The sequence below is a fragment of the Peromyscus maniculatus genome, chromosome 23 (genome assembly GCF_049852395.1).
Source record: "Peromyscus maniculatus bairdii isolate BWxNUB_F1_BW_parent chromosome 23, HU_Pman_BW_mat_3.1, whole genome shotgun sequence".
NCBI lineage: Eukaryota > Metazoa > Chordata > Mammalia > Rodentia > Cricetidae > Peromyscus > Peromyscus maniculatus.
This window is the reverse complement of record NC_134874.1, coordinates 2,834,353-2,857,105: the sequence shown is the minus strand read 5'-3', so window position 1 is coordinate 2,857,105 and position 22,753 is coordinate 2,834,353. Positions and strand designations below refer to the sequence as shown.

Below are 22,753 nucleotides of genomic sequence, written 5' to 3'. Positions count from 1 at the left end.
CTGAGTGGGTAAAGTACTTACTGCACATATAAAGCCGGTGGCTGTGTGGGTCTGTAAGCTGTGGCTGTGTGGGTCTGTAAGCTGTGGCTGTGTGGGTCTGTAAGCCGGTGGCTGTGTGGGTCTGTAAGCCGGTGGCTGTGTGGGTCTATAAGAAGCTGGTGGCTGTGTGGGTCTGTAAGCCGGTGGCTGTGTGGATCTGTAAGCTGTTGCTGTGTGGGTCTGTAAGCTGGTGGCTGTGTGGGTTTATAAGAAGCTGGTGGCTGTGTGGGTCTGTAAGCCGGTGTCTGTGTGGGTCTGTATGCCGGTGTCTGTGTGGGTCTATAAACTGGTGGCTGTGTGGGTCTATAAGCCGGTGGCTATGTGGGTCTATAAGCTGGTGGCTGTGTGGGTCTGTAAGTCGGTGGCTGTGTGGGTCTGTAAGTCGGTGGCTGTGTGGGTCTATAAGAAACTGGTGGCTGTGTGGGTCTGTAAGCTGGTGCCTGTGTGGATCTGTAAGCTGTGGCTGTGTGGGTCTGTAAGCCGGTGGCTGTGTGGGTCTATAAGAAGCTGGTGGCTATGTGGGTCTGTAAGCTGGTGTCTGTGTGGGTCTGTATGCCGGTGTCTGTGTGGGTCTGTATGCCGGTGTCTGTGTGGGTCTATAAGCCGGTGGCTGTGTGGGTCTGTAAGCTGGTGGCTATGTGGGTCTGTAAGCTGGTGGCTGTGTGGGTCTATAAACTGGTGGCTGTGTGGGTCTGTAAGCTGGTGGCTGTGTGGGTCTGTAAGCTGGTGGCTGTGTGTGTCTGTAAGCCCGACTCTGGGGAGAGAGAGATGGTCAGGTCCCTGATGCTTCCTGGCCCAACAGTCTAGTGAGGCTATAGCTCCAACCTCAGTGGCAGAGGGTTTAAAAAAAATAAGGTAAGAGAGTCATAGAACAAGACACCAGATATCAACCTCTGTCCTGAATGAACAAACCTGTGTGCATACACTTGTGTGTGTGTGTGTGTGTGCACCAGAGCATGCATGCATACACACACACACACACACACACACACACACACACACACACACACACACACACACATCTGAGGCTCACATAAATGAACCTCCAACTTATATAAAACCATTGGAATAAATCACTAGTGACTAGTGATCAGAACCTCCTCCTGGAGTCTGATTGACTTCAAGTTTTGTTAAAACAAAACAAAACAAAACAAAACAAAAACCAAACCATATTCCTGAAATGTATATACAAGCAGGCACAACTTGACAAAACATTCGGAAACTGAGCAGAGCTCTATCGTTGCACCTGATGGGGCAATACTGGTGTCCTTCAAACCTTTCTTGGCTCATGGACGTCCCAGTCTCCTCCCTCAGCAGTGATAACCTCCCGGGGCTGCCTTCTGATGCCTACAGCAGATGGCCGTGGCTTTGAACCTGACGAAGGCGGAAGTCCCTGGTGGGTGTGCTGCACCAGGCTTGCTCCCTTCCGTGTCTCTGTCTAGTCTGTGAGGTCGGTCAGCAGTGTTGTATGTGGTGACAGCTTGTCCTATCGCGATGCTATAGTCAGGGTTAGCTAACATTCCCAGGAGGGTCTGCATCTCCTCCCAGGGGTCAAGGTTGGCAGTCACTACTTGTCTCTAGTATGCAGAGGTGGGGGATACTGCCAGACATCTTAGGACCCACATGATGGCACCCCTTCCACCATAAGGCAGCTTGCCCCGCAATGCCCCACTGTGAGTACACAGTAACTTTGTTATTCGTGGTCCAGGACCAGCTGAGTCAACACCACCACCTTCCTGTCGCGTGGCTTTCCTTACGCTGGGATTGGTTCATTTTGATGTAGTCAGTCCAGTAGTCAGCTGAGTGCTTCCAACAACGACACGGAGGCTGGTTTCCCCACTGATGTTACACATGTTCATCGTTCAAAGGCCAGGGCGACCTCACTGGTCACAGCCCACCTTTGTTTGGCCTAACGTGACCTCTCCTCCTGGGAATCCTGTCTCGCTGTGGTAGCCTCCAGCTCTGTCCTGAGCCTCAGTCAGCACTTGTGTGACCTTTATTCAGTCTCTCTTCTGCTTCTGCTTCTGCTCCTCCTCCTCTTCCTTCCTCTTCTTTTTGGCCCCTCCCTCCTTTGCCAACTAACCTGGGAAAGAGGGTCTTTTGGAGCATCTGTGAGCATTTAGGCTCTTCCTAGTTTGAGCACTGCTGTGAGGAGTGCTGCTTGCTGTGAATTACTGGGCACATCACCCTTCCCTGTAGGGTGATGCAGTTCTGTGATGATGGGTGTAGACCAGGGCTCCCAGGGTGATGGGTTCTGTGATGATGGGTGTAGACCAGGGCTCCCAGGGTGATTTGGTTCTGTGAAAATGGGTGTAGACCAGGGCTCCCAGGGTGATGGGTTCTGTGATGATGGGTGTAGACCAGGGCTCCCAGGGTGATGTGGTTCTGTGATGATGGGTGTAGACCAGGGCTCCCAGGGTGATGGGTTCTGTGATGATGGGTGTAGACCAGGGCTCCCAGGGTGATGGGTTCTGTGATGATGGGTGTAGACCAGGGCTCCCAGGGTGATGGGTTCTGTGATGGGTGTAGACCAGGGCTCCCAGGGTGATGGGTTCTGTGATGGGTGTAGACCAGGGCTCCCAGGGTGATGTGGTTCTGTGATGATGGGTGTAGACCGGGGCTCCCAGGGTGATGGGTTCTGTGATGATGAGTGTAGACCAGGGCTCCCAGGGTGATGGGTTCTGTGATGATGGGTGTAGACCAGGGCTCCCAGGGTGATGGGTTCTGTGATGGGTGTAGATCAGGGCTCCCAGGGTGATGTGGTTCTGTGATGATGCGTGTAGACCAGGGCTCCCAGGAACACTGCAGCTTCAGTCAGTTCTTGCCACGTGGTGACGCAGAGTCATTGGTATCCTGTGCCCCAGGTACCTCCTTTTTCCATCTTTAAGTATTAGTGACTCTAGTGGAAATGACTAGTGTCCCATATCAGTTTGGTCTGTGTTTCCTGCATCTCCATGTCTGTCTTCAGCCCAGACCTTCTTTCACAAAGACTCTGATGAAGTCTTTTCCTTGTTCTTCCCCTCCCTCACACTCCCACCCCCACTCTGCTCCAGTTTCGTCTTGTTAGAGATCTGCAGCAAATCTTCGCCTATTCCAGACACATGTTCTCTACAGGGGAAATGGATCCCATCTCCATCAGATGCTGACCTTTTGTAGCCAATCAACTGTTATTTTGGTAAATGGCTTTCAACTGCACTGTCGTCCAGTTGATAACCTCCCCTTTATATTTAATGCTGCACCATGACCTGACTGATAATTTCCCCTTCGTATTTAGTATTTTCATGTCCTGCTGAAGAAGGGCCTGCCAACTTTGGAACCATGAACCTCTTCCCTCATGTTCCGAGGGCACTGTAGACTTCTGTTTTTCTAATTATACAGTACATTGGAAACTGTGGTGTGAAGTAGGGATTAAGATTTGCTGGTCTCCACACTGGAAACGAGTTGGGGATTTAGAGAGAGAGACATATAGACAGACTCTAGAGAAATCATATCTTCCACATTGTATCAGTGCCATTTGTCATATGCCGAGTGACCTTACATACCCAGGTCTGCAGCCAGAAGCTTTCCTGTGTCCTGCGGCCGCTCAGTCTTAAATAAACACACAGAGGCTTATGTTAATTATAAACTGTTTGGTCTATAGCTCAGGCTTATGGCTAGCTAGCTCACTCATCTTAAATTAACCCATTTCTATTAATATATGTATCACCACACATCTCGTGGCTTTACCTGAGTTCCCTTACATCTTGCTTCCCAGGAGGTGGCCTGCAGCATCTCCCCCCACACTGCCTTTCTTCTTCTTGTATTTCTCTTGGATTTCCCACCTGATTGTCTTCTGTCTTGCCATAAGTCAAAGCAGCTTCTTTATTAACCAATGGTAGCGACATGTATTTATGGTGTACAGGAAGACCATCTCACAGCACAGGTCATTTGCAGGACTCTGTGCTATGGCAGCTTTCTCTTAGCACTCCTTCAGAAAGTACAGCCCTGCCCTAGTTAACAGGCATCCACACAATCCAGTATCTACCTGGAAAGTCTGAGCCCACAAGTTCTTCAAAATCAGCAACTGACTCTCACGGAAAGCTCCACACACCACTCTTTACTTTCCATACATCACTCTCTCTTTCAGAATTTATCTTCAATTCCTGGCTGCTTTGGTGGCTTCTGAGATTCTTTAAATCCAGATTCAGCTTGTCTGGTTTTCCTAAGCAAAGATTTGGTGTAGCCTGATCTAACATGTCCAGATTCTGCTAGACTTTCAAACTTCTTTTGCTAAATCAATTTTTTTTTTTTGTTTTCACGCATACCAGATTCTCTCCTCTTCCCCTAGTTATAGCTTGGGGAATTTACCTCCTCTTCTAGATGGTTAGTTCTTTGAAATAATTGCTTATTCACCTTCTAGCCATAGCCTTCAACATGGAAGCACTCAGAAAATGATTCTAGCCAGATATAAGGATGGATATAGAGACAGATGAATGATTGGGCACATGGATGGATAGGTGGGTGAATGGGTAGATGGGTGGATAGATGGATGGAGGAAGGGATGATGCATGGATAGATGGATGAATGGATGATGGATGGATGTGTAGATAGATAATGGATGATGGACATTGGATGATGGATGGATAGATGGGTGGGTGGATAGATGGATGGGTGGGTAGATGTTGAACAGATGGATAGATGGATGGATGGATGGATGGTTGGTGGAGGGATAGATGTATGTATGGATGGCTGAGTAAATAATTTCCATCCACTTAGAACTACATTGTCAGAGGAAACTGGGTACTTTTATGAAAAACTTTACACTTGACTCAGCAGTTGAGGTCTAGGTCTGGGAAATGACAGTTTGCTGAAGATTTGCCTAAGGAATGCTGACTCACATAAATCCATAATCCAGCTAGAGACTTTAATCACACCTTATGTCTGAGATTACGTTCTTTCAAAGGCTGGATATGTTCAAAAGATTCAACAGTAGAACCAGTGTGCCCCCCTCTCCCAGTGCAAGCCTGGGGAGGTCCCTCCTGTTCATTGTCGAGGGGCAGGATGGAAGACTTACGGGAGGTAAGGTTGCAGCCCCACCACAGATCTGATATCTGGAGGTGGACAGCGCCATATAGAAATGAAGCCAGGCTCTTGGAGAATGTGTTCTAGACTGCACTTCAAAGTTGGCTTAGAAGCTACTGTTCATAAGTCACAAGAAATGATTTTGGTTGACTGGGATCTGAATTAATCATCCTACAGGAGGCAGACACATCTGCCCTCCCACCTGCCTCCCAGCACACTCTTCAGCTCTCTCATGCCCTCCAGTCCATGAATCCCTTCAGGCTACTCTTCTTGACTCTGGTACTTCATAAAGAAAAGATGTGTGTTTTGGGGAGACATACATGAGTAAACATGAAATTATAGTATGGAATGGTGGGGCTGCATTTTGTGTGTGTGTGTGTGTGTGTGTGTGTGTGTGTGTGAGAGAGAGAGAGAGAGAGAGAGAGAGAGAGAGAGAGAGAGAGAGGGAGGGAGGGAGGGAGGGAGGGAGGGAGGGAGGGAGGGAGAGAGGGAGAGAGGGAGAGAGGGAGAGAGGGAGAGAGGGAGAGAGGGAGAGAGAGGGAGAGAGGGAGAGAGGGAGAGAGGGAGAGAGGGAGAGAGAGAGAGAGAGAGAGAGAGAGAGAGAGAGAGAGAGAGAGAGGGAGAGAACGCCCCGGGGGCCAGCCTAGCCTCAGAGGCATAGACTTCTCAGTGGGACTGATCATTGAAGGGTGGTACAAGTATCTGATTTTTAAAAGTCCCCTCTTCCTCATGGTGGTCCCAGGAATGCAGACATTAGCAAGCATGTAGCATCGTCTCGGATCCCAATATGCGTTTTACCCTAGTTGTCCCCAAACAGTCTTACACCACCAGGTTTTTTAAAATGTGATGGGGCACATTGAATTCAGTTGTCTGTGTTAGAGAAGTCTGAGGCTTCCTGACAGACTGACTAGGCAGGAAGCACCATAGCACCCACCAGGTCTCCGTCATGTGCCTGTCTGTTTGTCCTAGCTTGCACTCCATCCCTCACCCTCTGCCTCCTTCACTGAAATGGATTTTTTGTCACCTTTCCAGGAATGGTTCTTCTTAATTGACACAGGCTTTGTCTACATTTTCAGAGTGCAGGACCATAATTCAACGTGTGTACAGTCTGCAGTGCTCACTCCAAGGTCACCCCTTCACCCTCTCTTCTCCTCTAACTCTGCTACCTCCATGGATTTGGAATCTTCAGAACCCTCTAGCTATAATAAAATACATCACGAGCCCCAGTAGACCTCTGTATTGTGCTGTAGGACACGGACTGAGCCCTGATGTCTATTGGAGTTCTGGTCCCCATTCTAGGCTCTCTAGACCCATTCCGGTCTCTAGGTCACCTGACACGCCCCTGCTCCTGGTACCCATGAGGCAGGCATGGGCAAAGCTTGGGATGCTCTGCAGCCCTGTGGATGATCTGTGGGTGGGATCCCCTGAGGCAGCTCACCAGGCTGGCTTCTGTGGGAAGGACTGGCGCCTACTGGAGCAGCAGAAGGAACTACAGACAAGGCTGGCAGCCATCCTACCTCACCGCATCCATGCCTGTTTCACTGCGGTGTCCGCACTGCCCAGTCAGGGATGCATGACTCCTACTGACCTCATCCTTTTGGCTCCGTCACCCCCAGGTCCCCCTTGCTTCACACCGCCCCTCTCAGCCTGCTGTCCTCACGGAACCTCGCTTGCTCGCCTGCGGAGTGTAGGTAGTCATCATTGCCTACTGAGAGCTTTGCAGATGGAGTCGGCTAATAACTGGTGGGTGGGACCTCCCCTCCCGCAGGCACTTATCCTTCCAACCCATCACTGCCGCCACTGCCTCCCCTCCTCCAAAGCCTGACTCATCCACCGCCTCCAGAAAGCCTGTGCTCCAGGCTCAGTACACACGGCGAGCTCCCTTGCCAGACCCGCTGCACTTATACTGCAAGCTCCACATTGCACTTGTAACTTCCTGTGCGGCAAGCCCTTCTTCATGGAAGCATCCCCAACTTGCCCCGAAGATTTTCACTCCAAGCGGGGGAAGGTAGCCTGGCTTCCACTTCTGTAAAGACTTACAGTCTTGAGACAGACAGGCCAGACTAGGCATTTCAGTTCAGCTGCTTCCTCGGCCATCCTGTGGGCTCCTCTGAGCCTCAACTTTCTCATGTGTAAAATGGGACAATAAGAGGTAAGGCAGCGGAGTGACTGGGAGGTGAGGAGCTAAGCTGTGTCCTTCCGTTTATCGTGTGTCCCCTGGCTTACCATTTCTGAGCCTCATGTGTGACAAAGGCAGGTACCTCAGGGGACATAGAGCCATCACAGCCGAGGGATGTGTGCCTCGTGCGCGGTCCCGGGCAGGCACCATGCCAGTTTTCAGCATTTGCTCCCTTGGATCTGGTTCCTGCACCACGGGGCCATCTTCAGAGGAAACTGATTCCTCACCAGTATTAAAGAACAGCAAGACCTTTTAAACTCTCTCTGCTGTGTCAGGGTGTGGGTGAGGAATGGGGGTGACAGCTCACCTCTGGGGGTGATTCATAGTGCCATTACATCTGCATTGAGTCTCCCGCTGCTCCAACCGGCTCTGGCTCCAGCCAGACGCCAAGGCAGGAATTGTGAATTCTATTATGCAGTTTTGTCCAATGACAGCTTCTGGAGGCCTGTGAGTTGGACCTGACCTTTTTTTTTTTTTCTCTCACTGTATCATGATGGTCTTTGAGAAAAATATGTGAAAAACAATAAAACTTGGCTATGGCACCTTACCTCTCAGCCTTCAGGGCTCGGGACCTAGGAAGAATAAGGAGTGAATGGTCTCTGACCCCTGCAGGTCCTGGTCCAGGTCCTGATCCGCTTTGCAGGAAGGCTGTGAGCAGTGGCTTCACCCCAGCGAGCCTCAGTTTGCCCATATGTAAGAGAGGACAATGGCACTGATCCGGGTGAAGCGGGACAGTGGCTTCATCATCCGTGGTCCATGCCCATGGAGCACAACTGCTGTGGTCACGCTCGGGATAAAAACACAGGAGTCCCATCCACAGGACAACCTGGCAGGGGAAGGGGATGCCCCGCAGGAGGACCCTTCTCCACAGCCGGCTGCTTCTGAGCATGAACCAGAGCCAGAGGTCACCTCTCCTCTCCTGCTCTGCCAGGATAGGACTTGTTTATTCCTTAACATCTGTGCTCAGCCTGGGGTCCTCCTCGGCCCCAATGCCAGAGCTATCAAGGACAAACAACCAGACAGGTGTTATGATATCAAAAACAGAGCAGATTAATGACAAGCAGCACTTGGAGGTGAAGCCGCATGCGCTCATCCCCGGGTATTTGCGGGGACCTGGTTTCTGAACCCCCACAGATACCAACATTTGTGTTATGGTCCAGATTTGCCCAGAGTGTGTACCACCCCCACCCCACCAACCCCTCATGCCCTAAGTCACTTTATAATACCCAACACTGTGACCTCACTGACCTATAAAGAGCGGTCGGATGGTTGTTTGTTCAAGGAAAATAATGAGAAAGAATATCTGTCCATGTTCCATATAGTCTCAGTTGTTTTTCAAATAATCTTGACCCGGCTGAGCTCACAGATGCAGAATCTGCAGATGTGGCGGGCCGGCTGTGCATGCAGGTAAAACTATGGGATGTGTTGCCTGCTCTGAGGCTCTGGCGTAGACGGGGACTGACCAGCAAGCAGACCTCATCTCTAACTCCTAATAAGACCCTGAGACCTAAGGAAGGGGGAAGAGCCAGGATTTGAACCCACTGTTACTCACTTAAAAACTCATTTTCCTAACCTTGCAAATTCCAATATTCCAAAGATTTTATATCCTGGTGTATCTAACCGTCCTCCGCAACATTAGGCAACCGACACACAGGCGTTCCTGTGCAATGTTCCTGTGGAGTCACTAGCCAGCATTTATTGGACTCCTATTGTATGATAGGCACCTACTGTGTGCCAGAGGATTGAGGACTACCCTCATGAACCCAGTCTATGTTTATGGGGCTTCTGCATACTGAGGCTCCCCTAGCTCACTCCGTATGTATTTACTGAGCATCTGCCTTGAACTAGGGCATTAATCTAGGCAGCAGTGCTGAAGATAACATATTTCTAATATGGGCTTCCCTCTCCGTAACGCTAGTAGGTGGACATGGACCCCTCTGTTTCCCAGCCAAGGAAATTCTGGCCTGGAGAACGTAAGGCAACAATCCCAGTGACAGTGTCATTCAGGACAGCCCCAGACAAGGTCCCCAGCCACCAAGCTCTGATGTCAGAGGTAATGTCGGCCTTGTACTGACCACAGAGTCTTGCAAAAGGCCACAAAGACAAGAACATTGCTCTGTATTGGCTCACCTACATGGGACCTCACTTCAGCTACTTCCTCTCTGTGTTCCACAGGAGTGTTCCCTACCCCTTGTCCTGCCTGGAGGTCGTAACTACTACCTCTCAGGGTTGCCATGGAGGCTGGAGGGATGCCAGGCTGTTTTCTTCCCTAATCCCAGGACAGGGCCCAGTACGGATATTCATGAAGGTGCCACGGCTGTGACCACTGACTGTCTCTGCATTTGAGCCTCCTCAAAGCCTGTTCCTTGGAGTAACTAAGGGACAGGCTGCTGAAGTCCCCAAGATAGCTCAGGAGCCTCTCTTCAAAGACTAACCCCCTCACTGACATTCATCATCCTGTCTTCCAGCCGCTCAGAGATCCCTCGGTACTGTAGCATCTCCTCGGCCAGGTCTCTGAAAGTCAGGTGGACATCTTTACTGTTTGTCCTGCATCCATCACGGGAGGGTGACAGAGAGTCTTCCAGCCAGGCCACCCTGGAGGACACTTGAAGGGCAAGAATGAGTGTCCTAGGCCTGGGTACCTGCACACAGGCTATCCTGGAAGGTTCCAGAGCTGGGACAGTGCACTAGCCTTGAGTGGCAGAGCTAGGATCCTTTTCCCAAAGCCCAGTGGCTGTCTGGACCGATAAATCCCAGTGTATGCATAGATAGCTGATGTAGACTTCAGCAGGGAAGGCTGAGAGGGATGGGGAGGGATGAGGAACGGGCAGTGGAGCTGAGAGGGTGTTCTCTACTTCTCACCTGACACCCCTACCCTCTGCAGTCCCCCCAGGAATCCACATGATACAGTTTGTGTCCCTGCTGATCCCAGACCTTCCCGGGAAGGCGGGGCTCAGCTCTGGGCTCTACTCATGAAAGCCAAGGCCACACCCGCAGCACTCAAGGCCACCAACCTGGGCCACCTGCCCCTTGCATAGACACACGCAGGCCTGGACCTGCGGACCTTCATCTGGGTTCCTGGCTGATCCTGTCCCCTCAGCTTGTCCCCACTTTTTCCTTCCAGAGATGAAAAGGGCAGAACCAGCCCCTCCTGTGACTCTCCATCCCCCCCTCCGCCCTCACCTCTCTCTCTCCCCTTCCCTCCCTGAGCAGCTGGGCCCTTCATCTTCCTACCAGTCCCCACCTCTCCCCTCCCCGCACCCCGTGGTCTCCAAGGTGCCTCTTCCTTTTCCTACTCCACCTCCTCTCACTCTCCAGCCCTCTTCTCTTCCGGTGCCTCGGTCCTCCTGTTCTTCTCCTCATCTTGCGCCCTCCTCCTCCTCCACCCTGATTACATCCTCCATTTACTGAGCACCTACTGTGAGCCAGGCTGAGTACTGAGTACAGGGCTAAGAGACAAGACCCTGAAGCGATGAGTTTGGAGTCTTGGCTCTTCCACCTCCCTCCTCCTCCTCCTCCTCCTCTGTGGGTCTTTCCTCCTCCACACCTTCCTCCCTATCTTCCTGCAGCTTCTGGTCATTCCATTTCCTCCCAGCTTGCCCTGGCATCTGGAGCCAACAGTCATGGTGGGAGATGGGAGCAGCAGGTCTACAGAGTCCCAGTCTGCAGGCGGCAGGCACCCTCGCCGTCATCGCCCACCCCGCGTGGCAGGCGATGAAGGAGACTGAGGCCTGAGAGACACTCATCACCCCCCCCCCAACCTCCTTTCGGGGCCAAGACAGCAGGGAAATGACTTTTGTCAGCTTGGCAGCAGCCCCACCGGCCCTGACGGCTCAAAGCTGTTTATTACGAAGGAGAATGAAATGAAAAGAGCGTGAATGCCACCCGGCAGCGTGTGTGCGTGGTGTGTGTGTGTGTGTGTGTGTGTGTGTGTGTGTGTGTGTGTGTGTGGTGTTGGAGAGGGTGTTCCAAAGCACTGCTCTCTGCAAGCATGCCTTTGGGTGATTGGAAAGCAGCCACCGGGCTCCACACTCAGTGCTCAGCTGGGTGCAGCTGTGACGGGACAGGAAGTGACAGGCAGGACATAGGAAAGAAGAGACAGCTGCTGCGGGAGAAGTGTGAAGCTTTTGTTTTAGCATACGGGACCGCCCACTTCTTGCGGGGTGATGCAAGGTCACCCACTGCCCATGTGGTGGTCAGTTTTCCCTTTATCCATCTTAATTCCACGTGTGGTCTCATCTCGGCTGTGTCTCGTGGTGGGTTACATCTGGTGGCTGGGGGGTTAGGGATGGGATGGTGATAACCAAAGCCATTTGGGATGAGCTGTGACTCAGTCCTGTGTTCCTCTTGATTGAAGAACAGATGCCGAGCGCAGAATCAAGAGCCTTTTCTTTGTTCTCCTAACCAGCTGCCCATGTGGCCAACGTTGCTGAGCAGGGAAAGTGGGGCTCTCTGGAGGGCAGGGGGTCACATAGAACAGGGGCTGAGGATGGGGAGGCCCTGGCTCGTGGTCATCGTCCACGCTTGCGCTGCCTGGTCCGCAGCACAGAGCAGGGTATGATGAGTGCAGCCAGCCCTACACTCCATCCTCATGAAGCTGCTTGGCAGGACCCATCATGATCTGGCAGCATCTCCCAGGTACCACGCTGGCAGGATCCTCCTAGGAGAGAAACCCACGGGATGGGGGAGGCTCTTGCCTCTAGTGTTCTTCGTGATAAAAAGATACCATAGTCCAAGTGGCTTATAAACCACAAAAGTTGTGTTCTCAACATCTGCAGGCTGAAAGTCCAAGTTCATGGAGCCAGCAGATTCACTGTCTGCTCATGGGTGGCTGTCCTCTCTATCCTGGTTTGGTGGGAATGGGGCAGTTTTAGCTGTCTGAAGTTGTGTGTGTGTGTGTGTGTATGTGTGTGTAGGCCAGAGGTCAACCTCAGATGGACTCTCAGGATCCGCCCACCTTGGCTTTTTGTTTGTTTGTTTGTTTTTGTTTTTGTTTTTTGTTTTTTTCGAGACAGGTTTTCTCTGTGTAGTTTTGGTGCCTTTCCTGGAACTCACTCTGTACCCCACGCCAGCCTCGAACTCACGGAGATCTGCCTGGCTCTGCCTCCTGAGTGCTGGCATTAAAGGTGTGCGCCACCACCGCCCAGCCACCTTGGGTTTTGAGACAGGCTCTCTCACTGGCCTGGAGCTCACAGATTAGCGTAGCTGGCTGGCCAGTGACCTGCGGGCCACCTGTCTCTCCCTCCTTAGTGCTGAGTGACCACACTGTCACACCAGCCTTCATGTGCCGCTTTAAGTCCTCACAATTGTGTGACAAGCACTCTACCAACTGAACCACGCACCCACCCCAGCCCTGGGGCTTTGTATAAGGGCAAAAAATAGGGCATTAATCCCATGTAAGAGACTCACCCTCAAAGCTGGTCACCCCCAAGATCCCACCGCCTAACACCTGTGGGGTAAAATCACAACCTAAGGATGCAGAGGTTGGCAAAGACCTGGACCCTCCCGCCTCCTGTCAATCATCTCCCCTGGGGGCCTCCGTGTGGCCAGATCCCCTCAGATTCCAGACCACCACCCCTCATGAGCTACTACCCTGTGTGATTGGGGCGGAGGTGGTGGATTCCAGCCAGGAGCATGATGGATGCTTTCCTCAAAGCTTTGGACCAGCATCCCAGCCACCTTTGGCATGGGGCGGACCCCCTACACTTGCCCCCATTGTCACGAAGCCAACAAGCAGCTGGAGCCTGAGTACACCTTGTTCCCACCTCACGGCTGGCCTGCTCGGGCTGCTTTGTCCTGCCATTGCCAACCCTGACATCTGGTGTTCCTTTCTGTTTCTAAATAAATTATGAGAATTCACTGGTGGGTGGACAGCAGCCTATTTCCCTAAAAGGGGGGCACAGAACATTTTTATTAATGGAAACACCCCTGGCCTGTCGCCTCTCTCCTTTAAAGAGCACCCTTTATTTAATGCTCTATACTTCCCTCACATACCACTCAAGACTCCGGCTTTGGGGATGGGGCCTGTGGGGATGTGGTGCCTAGCTGCCATAAACTACTGCATCAAAATGGAGAGTGTTGCGTCCCAGAATAGAAACTGCCTGTCCTCCCTCAATATGCCCCTCTTCCCCACCACCACTTCTGTAGAGATCTGGCTTCAAGTTGATTTCATGTGAATCTTTTCCTTTAGGGGAAATGGTTTATAAATGCCCCCCCCCACATCCTTCACTCGACGAAGCCACCAGAGGTCTCATGACGTACCTCATCAAGACACAACTGTGATACCTGATGCCCTGGCACCCCACTTGTTGGAGTCAACCTCTGAGCGTAGCCCTGGATAAATAAGTCACACCCTGCACGTTTCCCCTCCAAGCGTGGAAAAATGAATTACTTGCTTATCACACACCAGACTCTGGAGTGATGCTCTATCCTGTCAGATAGAATGTCCCATAAGTCCAAGTCACCCATAGTAGCCGCAGTGTTTATCCACTCAAATGTACTTAGCTGGGTTTAATTTTAGATAGAAATTGCATCTCAGAAAGCAACGCAAAACCATTTACACAGCTGGAGTTTCCACATCCCATCACATGATTCACTCCAGGCTGCGGCAGGGACCGCCTTTACCAAGACAAAACAGCACTCACGCCCAGGCTTAGTGGCCCTCGTGTGGGTCTCAAAAATTGTATGAATTGTGGTTTCTAGCGGTTGCATCTTTCTTCTTGACACAGGGTAAGTGAAGAGTCCAGAGATGCTGAGAAGCTGAGACCCGAGTCGTCGGCGTTGGCGCTGAGTGGAGCCTGGGATGCTCCCAGACAGACGGCGAGGGGTGGTTCCGAGTCTCTCCACCCAGTCTTCCCACAAAAGCCCTACCACGTGGGGGATGAGGAAGGCTTTGCTGTCCATGGAAAAACCACCCCAGAGCGATCGGGTACCCTGTCCTCGTCTCCCCCTTCTCAAAGCACGGCGGTGTCACCCCTGCCCAGGGACAAGCTCCCCAGCCCCTCGGCTGCCCTCTCAGAGTTTGTGGAAGAACTCCGCAGGAAGCGGGCCCAGAGAGGCCAGGGTTCCTCTCTGCACCTGGGGGAAGGACCCACGCTCCCCATTTTTCAGACCACCGGGGCTTCCTCGCTTAGGAGGGGCAGAGCCAGCAGCGACGAGGGAGACCTCTCACTGAGGACTGGAGCAAAGTCTCCTCTGGGAGCAGAGGGGAACCCCAGGGCCACAGCCGGTCTCTCACGGTCCACCAGTCTCAGGTGCATCTCCTCAGAGGGCACCGAGAATGTTGCCCTGATGCCTGACAAGCAGAAGACACGGTTCGGTTCCTGTGAGTCTCTCTTAGAGTCAGGACCCAGCACAAGGAGAAAGCTGGGCTCCCCCGTGGCACCCAGGGACCCACTCTTATCGCCGACACTGCGGCCCAGGAGGCGGTGTCTGGAGTCCCCGGTGGATGATGCGGTCTGCCCGGACCTTGGGAAGGAACCTCTCGTCTTCCAGAACCGCCAGTTCTCTCATCTGATGGAAGAAACTCTGGACAGTGACCCCTTCAGCTGGAAGCTTCCGAGCCTCAACTACAGACGCCAGACCAAAGTGGACTTTGATGACTTCCTTCCGGCCATCAGGAAGCCCAGCGCTCCTTTGTCCGAGGCTGCCAAGGAGGGGACGGAGGCTTCAAAGCATCCGAACGTCCACTTTGAGATGGAAGAGGCCGACCGCTCTTTTCTCTCGGGGATCAAAACCATTTTGAAAAAGAACCCAGAGCCGAAGGAGGACCCCGCTCACCTCTCCGACTCCTCCTCATCCTCCAGCTCCATCGTATCCTTCAGAAGCACAGGCAGTATCAAGAGTGGTCCAAGAGTCCCCAGACTCCAAGGTGACGGCGGCGAGCGGATGTCCCCCGAGCACAGAGAGCCCGACCCTGGGAGGAAAGGGGATGACGTGGAGAGCATAATGAGGAAGTACCTCCAGCAGTAGAGACCGGTGCAGGTAAGGACAGCAGGCCAGGTCACCCCCAGGCCAGGCAGCCTCCAGGGGAATGGGGTTCTGCTTTAATTCTGGGGTGGCTTGAGCCAAAGTGTCAGGTTGTAGGAGGCTGTGTTAGAAAGCAGAGGGCCCTGGGGGATGCTGCTAAAGGCAGCGACAGGGAGCTGAGAGACAGCTCGGGGGCAGAGTGCTTTTCCAGCGAGAATGAGGACCTGAGTTCGGATCCCCAGCACCCATGTATAAGCCAGGCAGGCGTGGTGGCCAGCTCAGGAGGTGGAGACAGAAGAGACCTGTCTGGCATGTACGCTAACCAAAGGGACAAGCCCCATGTTCAGCGAGACCCTGACTCAACATATAAGATGGAGAGAGGCTCAGGAAGACACCAGATGTCTGCCTTAGGCCTCCACGGGCACGGGCTTACACATCTGCACACATGTGCCCAAAAGAGAGTGAGAGTTGGGGAGGTGTCTCAACCAATAGAGAGCTTGCCTTGTAAGCGTAAGGACCCGAGTTCAACCCCCAGAGCCCATGTAAGCATTGCTGAGTGTAGTGGCGTGTACCCCAACACTGGAGAAGTGGCAGGGGGGGGCTGGGGCTCACTGGCCAGCCCTGCTAGCCTAGTTAGTGAGTTCTGAGGGACACTGTCCCAAAAGGCAAGGTGGATATCTCCCGGGGAACAACTCCTGAGGCTGTCCTCTAGTCCCAACAGGCATGCACACACACACACACACACGCACACGCACACACACACACGCACGCACACACACATGTGCATACATGCAGCTGCACACACACACATACACACACGTGCATACATGCAGCTGCACACACACACACGCACACACACAAACACACACACACGTGTGCATACATGCAGCTGCACACACACACACACACACGCACACGCACATGCACACACACAAAGACAGTGCCAGCCTTTCAGTGGCCCCACTGAGTCTTGTTCCCTCGACCTCTTTCCACGTGGGGTGGAAGGGGTGATGTGGCATTCTATCTACAGAATGTTCTCACTGAGCCACTGAAGGTCGGATTGGAGGGTGCATGCTGAAGGGAGAGGTCCAGCGTTTGCTTTATCTGTAGGAGAGACACTGGAGCCTGGGCTGGGGACTGGGAAACGTGTGCAGAGTGTGCAACAAGAGAACAGCCAGGGTTTTCCCGCCTCACCTCTGTTCCCAGCCCCAACCCTGCACAGGACATGCAGGTGTCCATCACATGCGGACTGACCTCTGTCCAGTGCCTGTATCAGCTGCGGGTTACTGCTCACAGCAACCCAAGAGGTGGTTAGCCCTACTTGCCATTTATCCCCACTTCACAGGCTGACCAGCTAAGGAGCAGAAAGTTCAAAATCACCTAGGCGGGCCTGAGACCCAGAACTCCATCATCCTCCCATCTCTCTCCCAGTTCACCCTTAGGTTCACCAGGTCCACCACCCAGGTGTCTTCAGCACGGAAGCCAGTGCCGCTCTGTCTGTGGTACGCGGCCAACACCAATGTCCCACTGCAGAATCTCAAAGCCCAAGGCTGAGGCCGCCCAGCTGTGGCACGCAGTCGCTCAGTGTGTGCACTGCCATGGCCCCGGGCTTCCCGGAAGCCCTTGCTCAGGCACACCTGCTCCTTCGAGAGGCAGCCTCGGTCCGTTGTGAAGTCACAGCCCCTTCCGCAGAGACCGGCTCGGGCTGTATCCGAGCAAATTAATTTGACTTAGCATGGCCTTCTCTCTGCTCTCAATTACCAAGTAAAGATCTGATATTCATTTACATTATTATGCTCTCGGGGACAGGGGAAGCAGTTTCAAAGGCCAAGTAAAGGGCACACGTCCACCCGGGGACGGTGCTTGGCACACACTGGCCCAGAACACCTTGTCTCTGCCATTATTATTATTTTTTTTAACTCAAGTGTCCTCTTCCCCCTGAGGATGTTCACTGCACTGGGGAGCTCAGACCGCACGTCTCCCAGATTCCCAGGCTGGGGTTCTAAACCACACTGAGCAGCCCAGGTACACCCCAAGCCCCAGGCTCAGCTCCTCCCTCCCCCATGGCTAGCCATGAGACCACAAGTGGGCTATGGGGCCTAATCAACAGCTGTGTCTCCAGTAGGGTGGGTAGGGGACAGTAGCCAGTACCTGCAGGGCTAATGGGAATTCAAAAGGTCAGCTGGGTTGGTGCTACATGCCTGTGATCCCCATGCCTGGGAGGTTTGGGCAGGAGGGTCACAAGTTCAAGGCCAGCCTGGGATATGCAGTGAGACCCTGTCTTAAATACACACACATACACACACAGGAATGTATACACACATACACACACATACACACATACCTGTACATACACATATACACAAATATATACACACGTGCATATATACAGAAGCAACACATATACATACACATATGTGCATATATGTATATATGCATAGACAGTGATACATACACATACACACATTTTCTCATACACGTACACACATACACACAAACACATGGATAAATAAATACAAGAGACTGGCCTCAGCTCGGTGGAAAGCAGGCTACTTTAACTTTGACACTTGGGTCCCGTGTGGACCTGCTTCTCATTCCTGTGATCCACTCACCAAGAAGAAGAAAGGCTTTCAGTGGCTCGGGGTTCTGGAAGCTCCAGTCCATGATGGATGGTCTCTGTGGCTTTGGGCCTGTGGGAGATACCACAAGGCAAAGCTAGTCCCTCAGGGTGGACAGGGAAGAGGAGAGAAAGGAGGAGATGAGGGTCCACAGTGACCTCCCGGGGGCCAGAAACAGCCCATGGGCCCCTGCACAGAAAGTGTTCACCCTTTCCCAATAGCATCGTGCAAAGAGGCCTTTAAACTTGGGCCTTTGGGTAGAGTCCAGATCCAAAGAACAGCAGCCCCTTGGAAATCTGTCCTTCCTCCCACTCCCTGAATTCTCTCCAGGGAGCCCTCTCCCCCAGGCTCGCCAGTCTCATTCCTGATCCCCCCTGTGTTTGCTTCCAGCCTCCCCAGATACCACTGCCGCCAAAGACGCCCACTCCAAAGTTCTGGAGAGAAAGAGAGAGAGACCCCCAGGGCCCTGGGGCCCACCATCCAGAGCCAGACACCCTGGCCACGCCTCAAGACGTGGGATGGGCCCAGAGAGGCACACCCCAGCGGGTCACCACGCTGCACATGTGCTTGGTCTGGATTCAATAAAGTTGATTTCCCTGGAGTCCGTGTGGTTTCTCCGTTCTGGACTGGCCACCTTGGACTCTGTTGGGGTACGGGACGGGGAGCGAGGGCCCCAAAGGATGGGATCAGCCCAAGCGCGTCGTAAGGTAGGCCTGATACTGTGTGTTCACTCTCACCGTGTCTACAGGCCCCCGCCTGCCTCCTCATCAGACCGTGGCCTGAGGTCAACTTTGGGTGTCTCCTTCCGTCATTCTCTACCTTGTGTTTTCTGAGAGGGTCTCTGAGTTTACACGCGCTAATCCAGCTTGCCAGGCTGGCCCCAGGCGCCTGTGACACCTCCCCTCCTTAGTGTTGGGATCACAGATATGTGTCAGTTTATTACTCCTTTTCCTGGGGCTGTCCTAAAACACCATGACCAAGGCAGCTTAGAGAAGAAGGGCTACAGTCCCAGGGGGATGAGAGTCCATCGCCTTCACGGTAGCAAGTGGCAGGCATGGCGGCTAACCCGGGATGCCGAGGGCTCTCGTTCCACGAATCGTGAGCTCAAAAAACAGAGAGCAACTGGAAATGGCATGAGTCTCCGAACCCGCCTCAGTGACACACTTCCTAAGCCTTCCCGAACAGAGCCACCAGCCGGGGACCGAGTACTCATATACACGAGCCTACAGTGGACGTTCATTCAAACCACCTCAACCACCAAGCCCGGCTCTCACATGGGTGCCAGGGATCCACGCGCAGGCCCCGTGTTTGTGCAGCAAGCACTTTACCGACTGAACCGTAGCTCAGGCCCGGGTCGTTGTCCGCCATCTCCCCGGATCCACAGTCACCTCCATCCTTCCTGTCATTTCTATCTCTCTGCTTTTGTGAGTATACAGGAACACACAAAGCGCTGAAGCACAGAGACAGGCCATGAATGTGTGTATCCAGTGTGTTTCAGGACCTGTGAATATGCACTCCTCCAGCCCCTCCCACATCCAGCCCCTCCCACACTCAGCCCCTCCCACGCTAAGCTCCACCCACAATCAGCCCCTCCCGTTCACAGCCCCTCCCACACTCAGCTCCGCCCAAATCAATCCCTCCCATTAACAGCCCCTCCCACACTAAGCTCCACCCACAATCAGCCCCTACGACACTCAGCCCCTTCTGCTCACAGCCCCGCCCACATTCACAGCCCCTCCCACACTAAGCTCCACCCACACCCAGCCCCTTCTACTCACATCCCCGCCCACATTCACAGTCCCTCCGCCCACATTCACAGTCCCTCCCACACTCAGCTCCACCCACAATCAGCTCTACCCATGCTCACACTCACATCCCCTCTCATGCTCAGCACCAGCTCTCACACCTCAGCAAGCTGGAACCATAAACTGCATGCGACACATCTTCCCAGCCTCACAGCCAAGATACTGTTTTCTTTAAATACCCTCGAAGGAGTCAGAATAGTGATTACCAGTTAATAACAGCCAGCTAATGGTCATTGACCACACACTACGTGGCTGCTGCTGGGCCAGCATTTCTCACAGTTGTTACCTGGCAGCGTTACAAAAAGTCCCGAAAGATAGCAGCAAAGACCCCCTTCTTAAAAATAGGGCCAAAGGGGTGTGACACACAGAATCAGTGTGTCCATGTCCTCCTCCCAACTAGGGTGGGGACCTGTGAGTTGCTGGGTGGATTGTGGGTGTGATTGTAGGTGTGTCCTGTTTGCCTGGCTATGGGGACAGTCCCCTAGGGTGGGAGTGTGAGTGCCACTTCTCAGTTCTGGAGGATGAATGCCAATGGTCAAGAGGCCAGCCCTCTGAGAACTGTGGGAGCCTCTCCTCATCTCCTGGACGCCTCTCACCACCTCTGCACATCTGGGAGCACCCACCCTAACGGGCTTTTTAAAACTTGATTGCCTGTCTCTAAATAAGGTCACAGTCTGGCGTCCTTGCTGTTAGAACTGTGATGTGTCTCTCTTGTGGCGTAGGAATGGACACGACTGAACCCAAACAATGGGTAAGAGAAAATAAAGACACATCAGCTCTGAGCATGGCCAGGGGGACAGTGGGAATAAAGCAGGTTATGGGCTTGGGCTGGGGTAGGTGCGGCCCACTGGGGGTGCGGTGGACTTCTGTCTTCCCAAAGTGTCTTCCATCGTCCCACCAAAGATCATCAGTGGGATGTGAAGGGAGCAGGCAGAACCTCTGTGGGCTCAAGGCCCTGGTAGGGAACAGGGCATGACCCAAAAGCCTGCTGAACTTGGCCATGGGGAACATAGAGGAGGTACAGGCCCCTCCACAGCATGAAGGTGTGTGAGGACAGACAGAGTGAAGGTGTGTGAGGACAGACAGAGTGAAGGTGTGTGAGGACAGACAGAGTGAAGGTGTGAAGACACACAGGGTGAAGGTGTGTGAGGACAGAGTGAAGGTGTGTGGGGACAGACAGAGTGAAGGTGTGTGAGGACAGACAGGGTGAAGGTGTGTGAGGACAGACAGACAGGGTGAAGGTGTGTGAGGACAGACAGGGTGAAGGTGTGTGAGGACAGACGGGGTGAAGGTGTGTGAGGACAGAGTAAAGGTGTGTGAGGACAGACAGACAGGGTGAAGGTGTGTGAGGACAGACAGGGTGAAGGTGTGTGGGGACAGACAGAGTGAAGGTGTGTGAGGACAGAGTGAAGGTGTGTGAGGACAGACAGAGTGAAGGTGTATGAGGACACAGACTGCCAAGTAACTCTCCTCTGCAAGGCCTAGTTGCTCATCTCTGCAATGGGAACACTGAGATTGGAAGACATGGGTAAAACAAGCTGCCTCGTTTACTTCAGAGCCACAATAGAATAGCACAGGGTGAAAGACTCCAGCCACTGGGTTCACTTCAGGAAATAATAAGGCCTGAGGTCTCAAACCAAGTGCTGTGGACGTTGACTCTGCCAGGGACCATATCCTAGGCCTACAGATTGTACTCTTCTGTGAGTCCTCACACACCTTCACTCTGTCTGTCCTCACACACCTTCACTCTGTCTGTCCTCACACCCTCACTCTGTCTGTCCCCACACAACTTCACCCTGTCTGTCCTCACACACGTTCACTCTGTCTGTCCACACACACCTTCACCCTGTCTGTCCTCACACACCTTCACTCTGTCTGTCCACACACCTTCACTCTGTCTGTCCTCACACACCTTCACTCTGTCTGTCCTCACACACATCTTCACTCGGTCTGTCCTCACACACCCTCACTCTGTCTGTCCTCACACACCTTCACTCTGTCCTCACACACCCTCACTCCATCTATCTGGAGCCTCTCTGGGTGTGCAAATTTCCTTTCATATGACTCAAGATGTGCCAGAGCCACCCTAATAGCTTGGTGGAAGGTAATCCCTCCCTTCTTTAAAGGTCCCTGCTGTAAACATGACCTCTTTAGATGGTACCAATCACTTGCATTTCAGAGGGTCAGAGTTTGACACATGTACCGTGCAGTAGTCTGTGACTGTTTCACGCAGTAATAACAGTGTTACCAGCTGCTTGACTATTAGGTAAACATGTCTCATCTCCCAGCCTTTTCAACAAAGCAAAGCCGTTTTGGACGTTGGAAATAAATTCCCCTGGACCTCCTGTGTCTGACTTCCATGGCTCTTCTGAGCCTGCGAGGTTCTCTGCACCTGCAGCTCTCAGTCAACCAAGATTTGCCATCACCTACTGAGTGCCAGGCACCGGTCCCCACGCTGAGGACACCATGAGAAGGCAACGGGACAGGAGAAAGACCCTGCTCTTCTGGGGGGGGCTTTGGAGTTGCAGAGACTCAGGAAGCAAGGGAACAAATCTGCCATCAGAGAGTGAGGCGCTGTGGGAAGAAGAAGAGCTGGGGAAACATTTGTTTTCTGAAACACATTTTACAAAGGCAGAAAGCTGTCACCACCGTTCCGTCATGTACACTGACGCCTCCAGAAAGGTCAAGCCTGCTAACAGCAATGAGGCTTTCCTCCCCCGTCAGGAACAGAAATTCTAAAGAGGATCATTAAGAGTCAATTTGCTAAACCAGACGTGGTGGCACACATCTGTGATCCTAGCCAGGCAGGGGGATGCCATGCTGGAGGACATCCTGTGCTCTGTAGATTAAGTCTGTCTCAAAACAACAACAACAACAGCAAAACACAGGGCAGGGAGACAGCTCAGCCACAGCACCTGTTGTACGAGCATGAGTCCAGATTCCCCAGAATCAGTGTGAAAAGGCAGCGTCATCCAGACTGGGGAGTCAGGGGCAGCAGGAGTCCAGGGGTTCCCCGGCCAGCTCGTATGGTGGAATCCAAGAGAGCCAAGTTCAGCAAGAGACGTCCGCTCAAATAACAAGGT

The 22,753-nt window shown here is 52.9% G+C and overlaps 1 protein-coding gene across 2 annotated transcripts in view; it reads left to right on the top strand.

Annotated features, from left to right (window-relative positions):
* Nucleotides 1-18,466, top strand: part of Myo18b (myosin XVIIIB) — a 214,287-nt gene extending 195,821 nt beyond the window's left edge. For both annotated transcript variants that reach the window (XM_076560972.1, XM_076560971.1), the window contains exons 43-44: nt 14,008-15,262; nt 18,256-18,466. In XM_076560972.1, the coding sequence (XP_076417087.1) occupies nt 14,008-15,250 (1,243 nt within the window). In that variant the 3' untranslated portion in view covers nt 15,251-15,262; nt 18,256-18,466. The remainder of the gene's footprint in view (nt 1-14,007; nt 15,263-18,255) is intronic.
* Nucleotides 18,467-22,753: the final 4,287 nt, after the last annotated feature.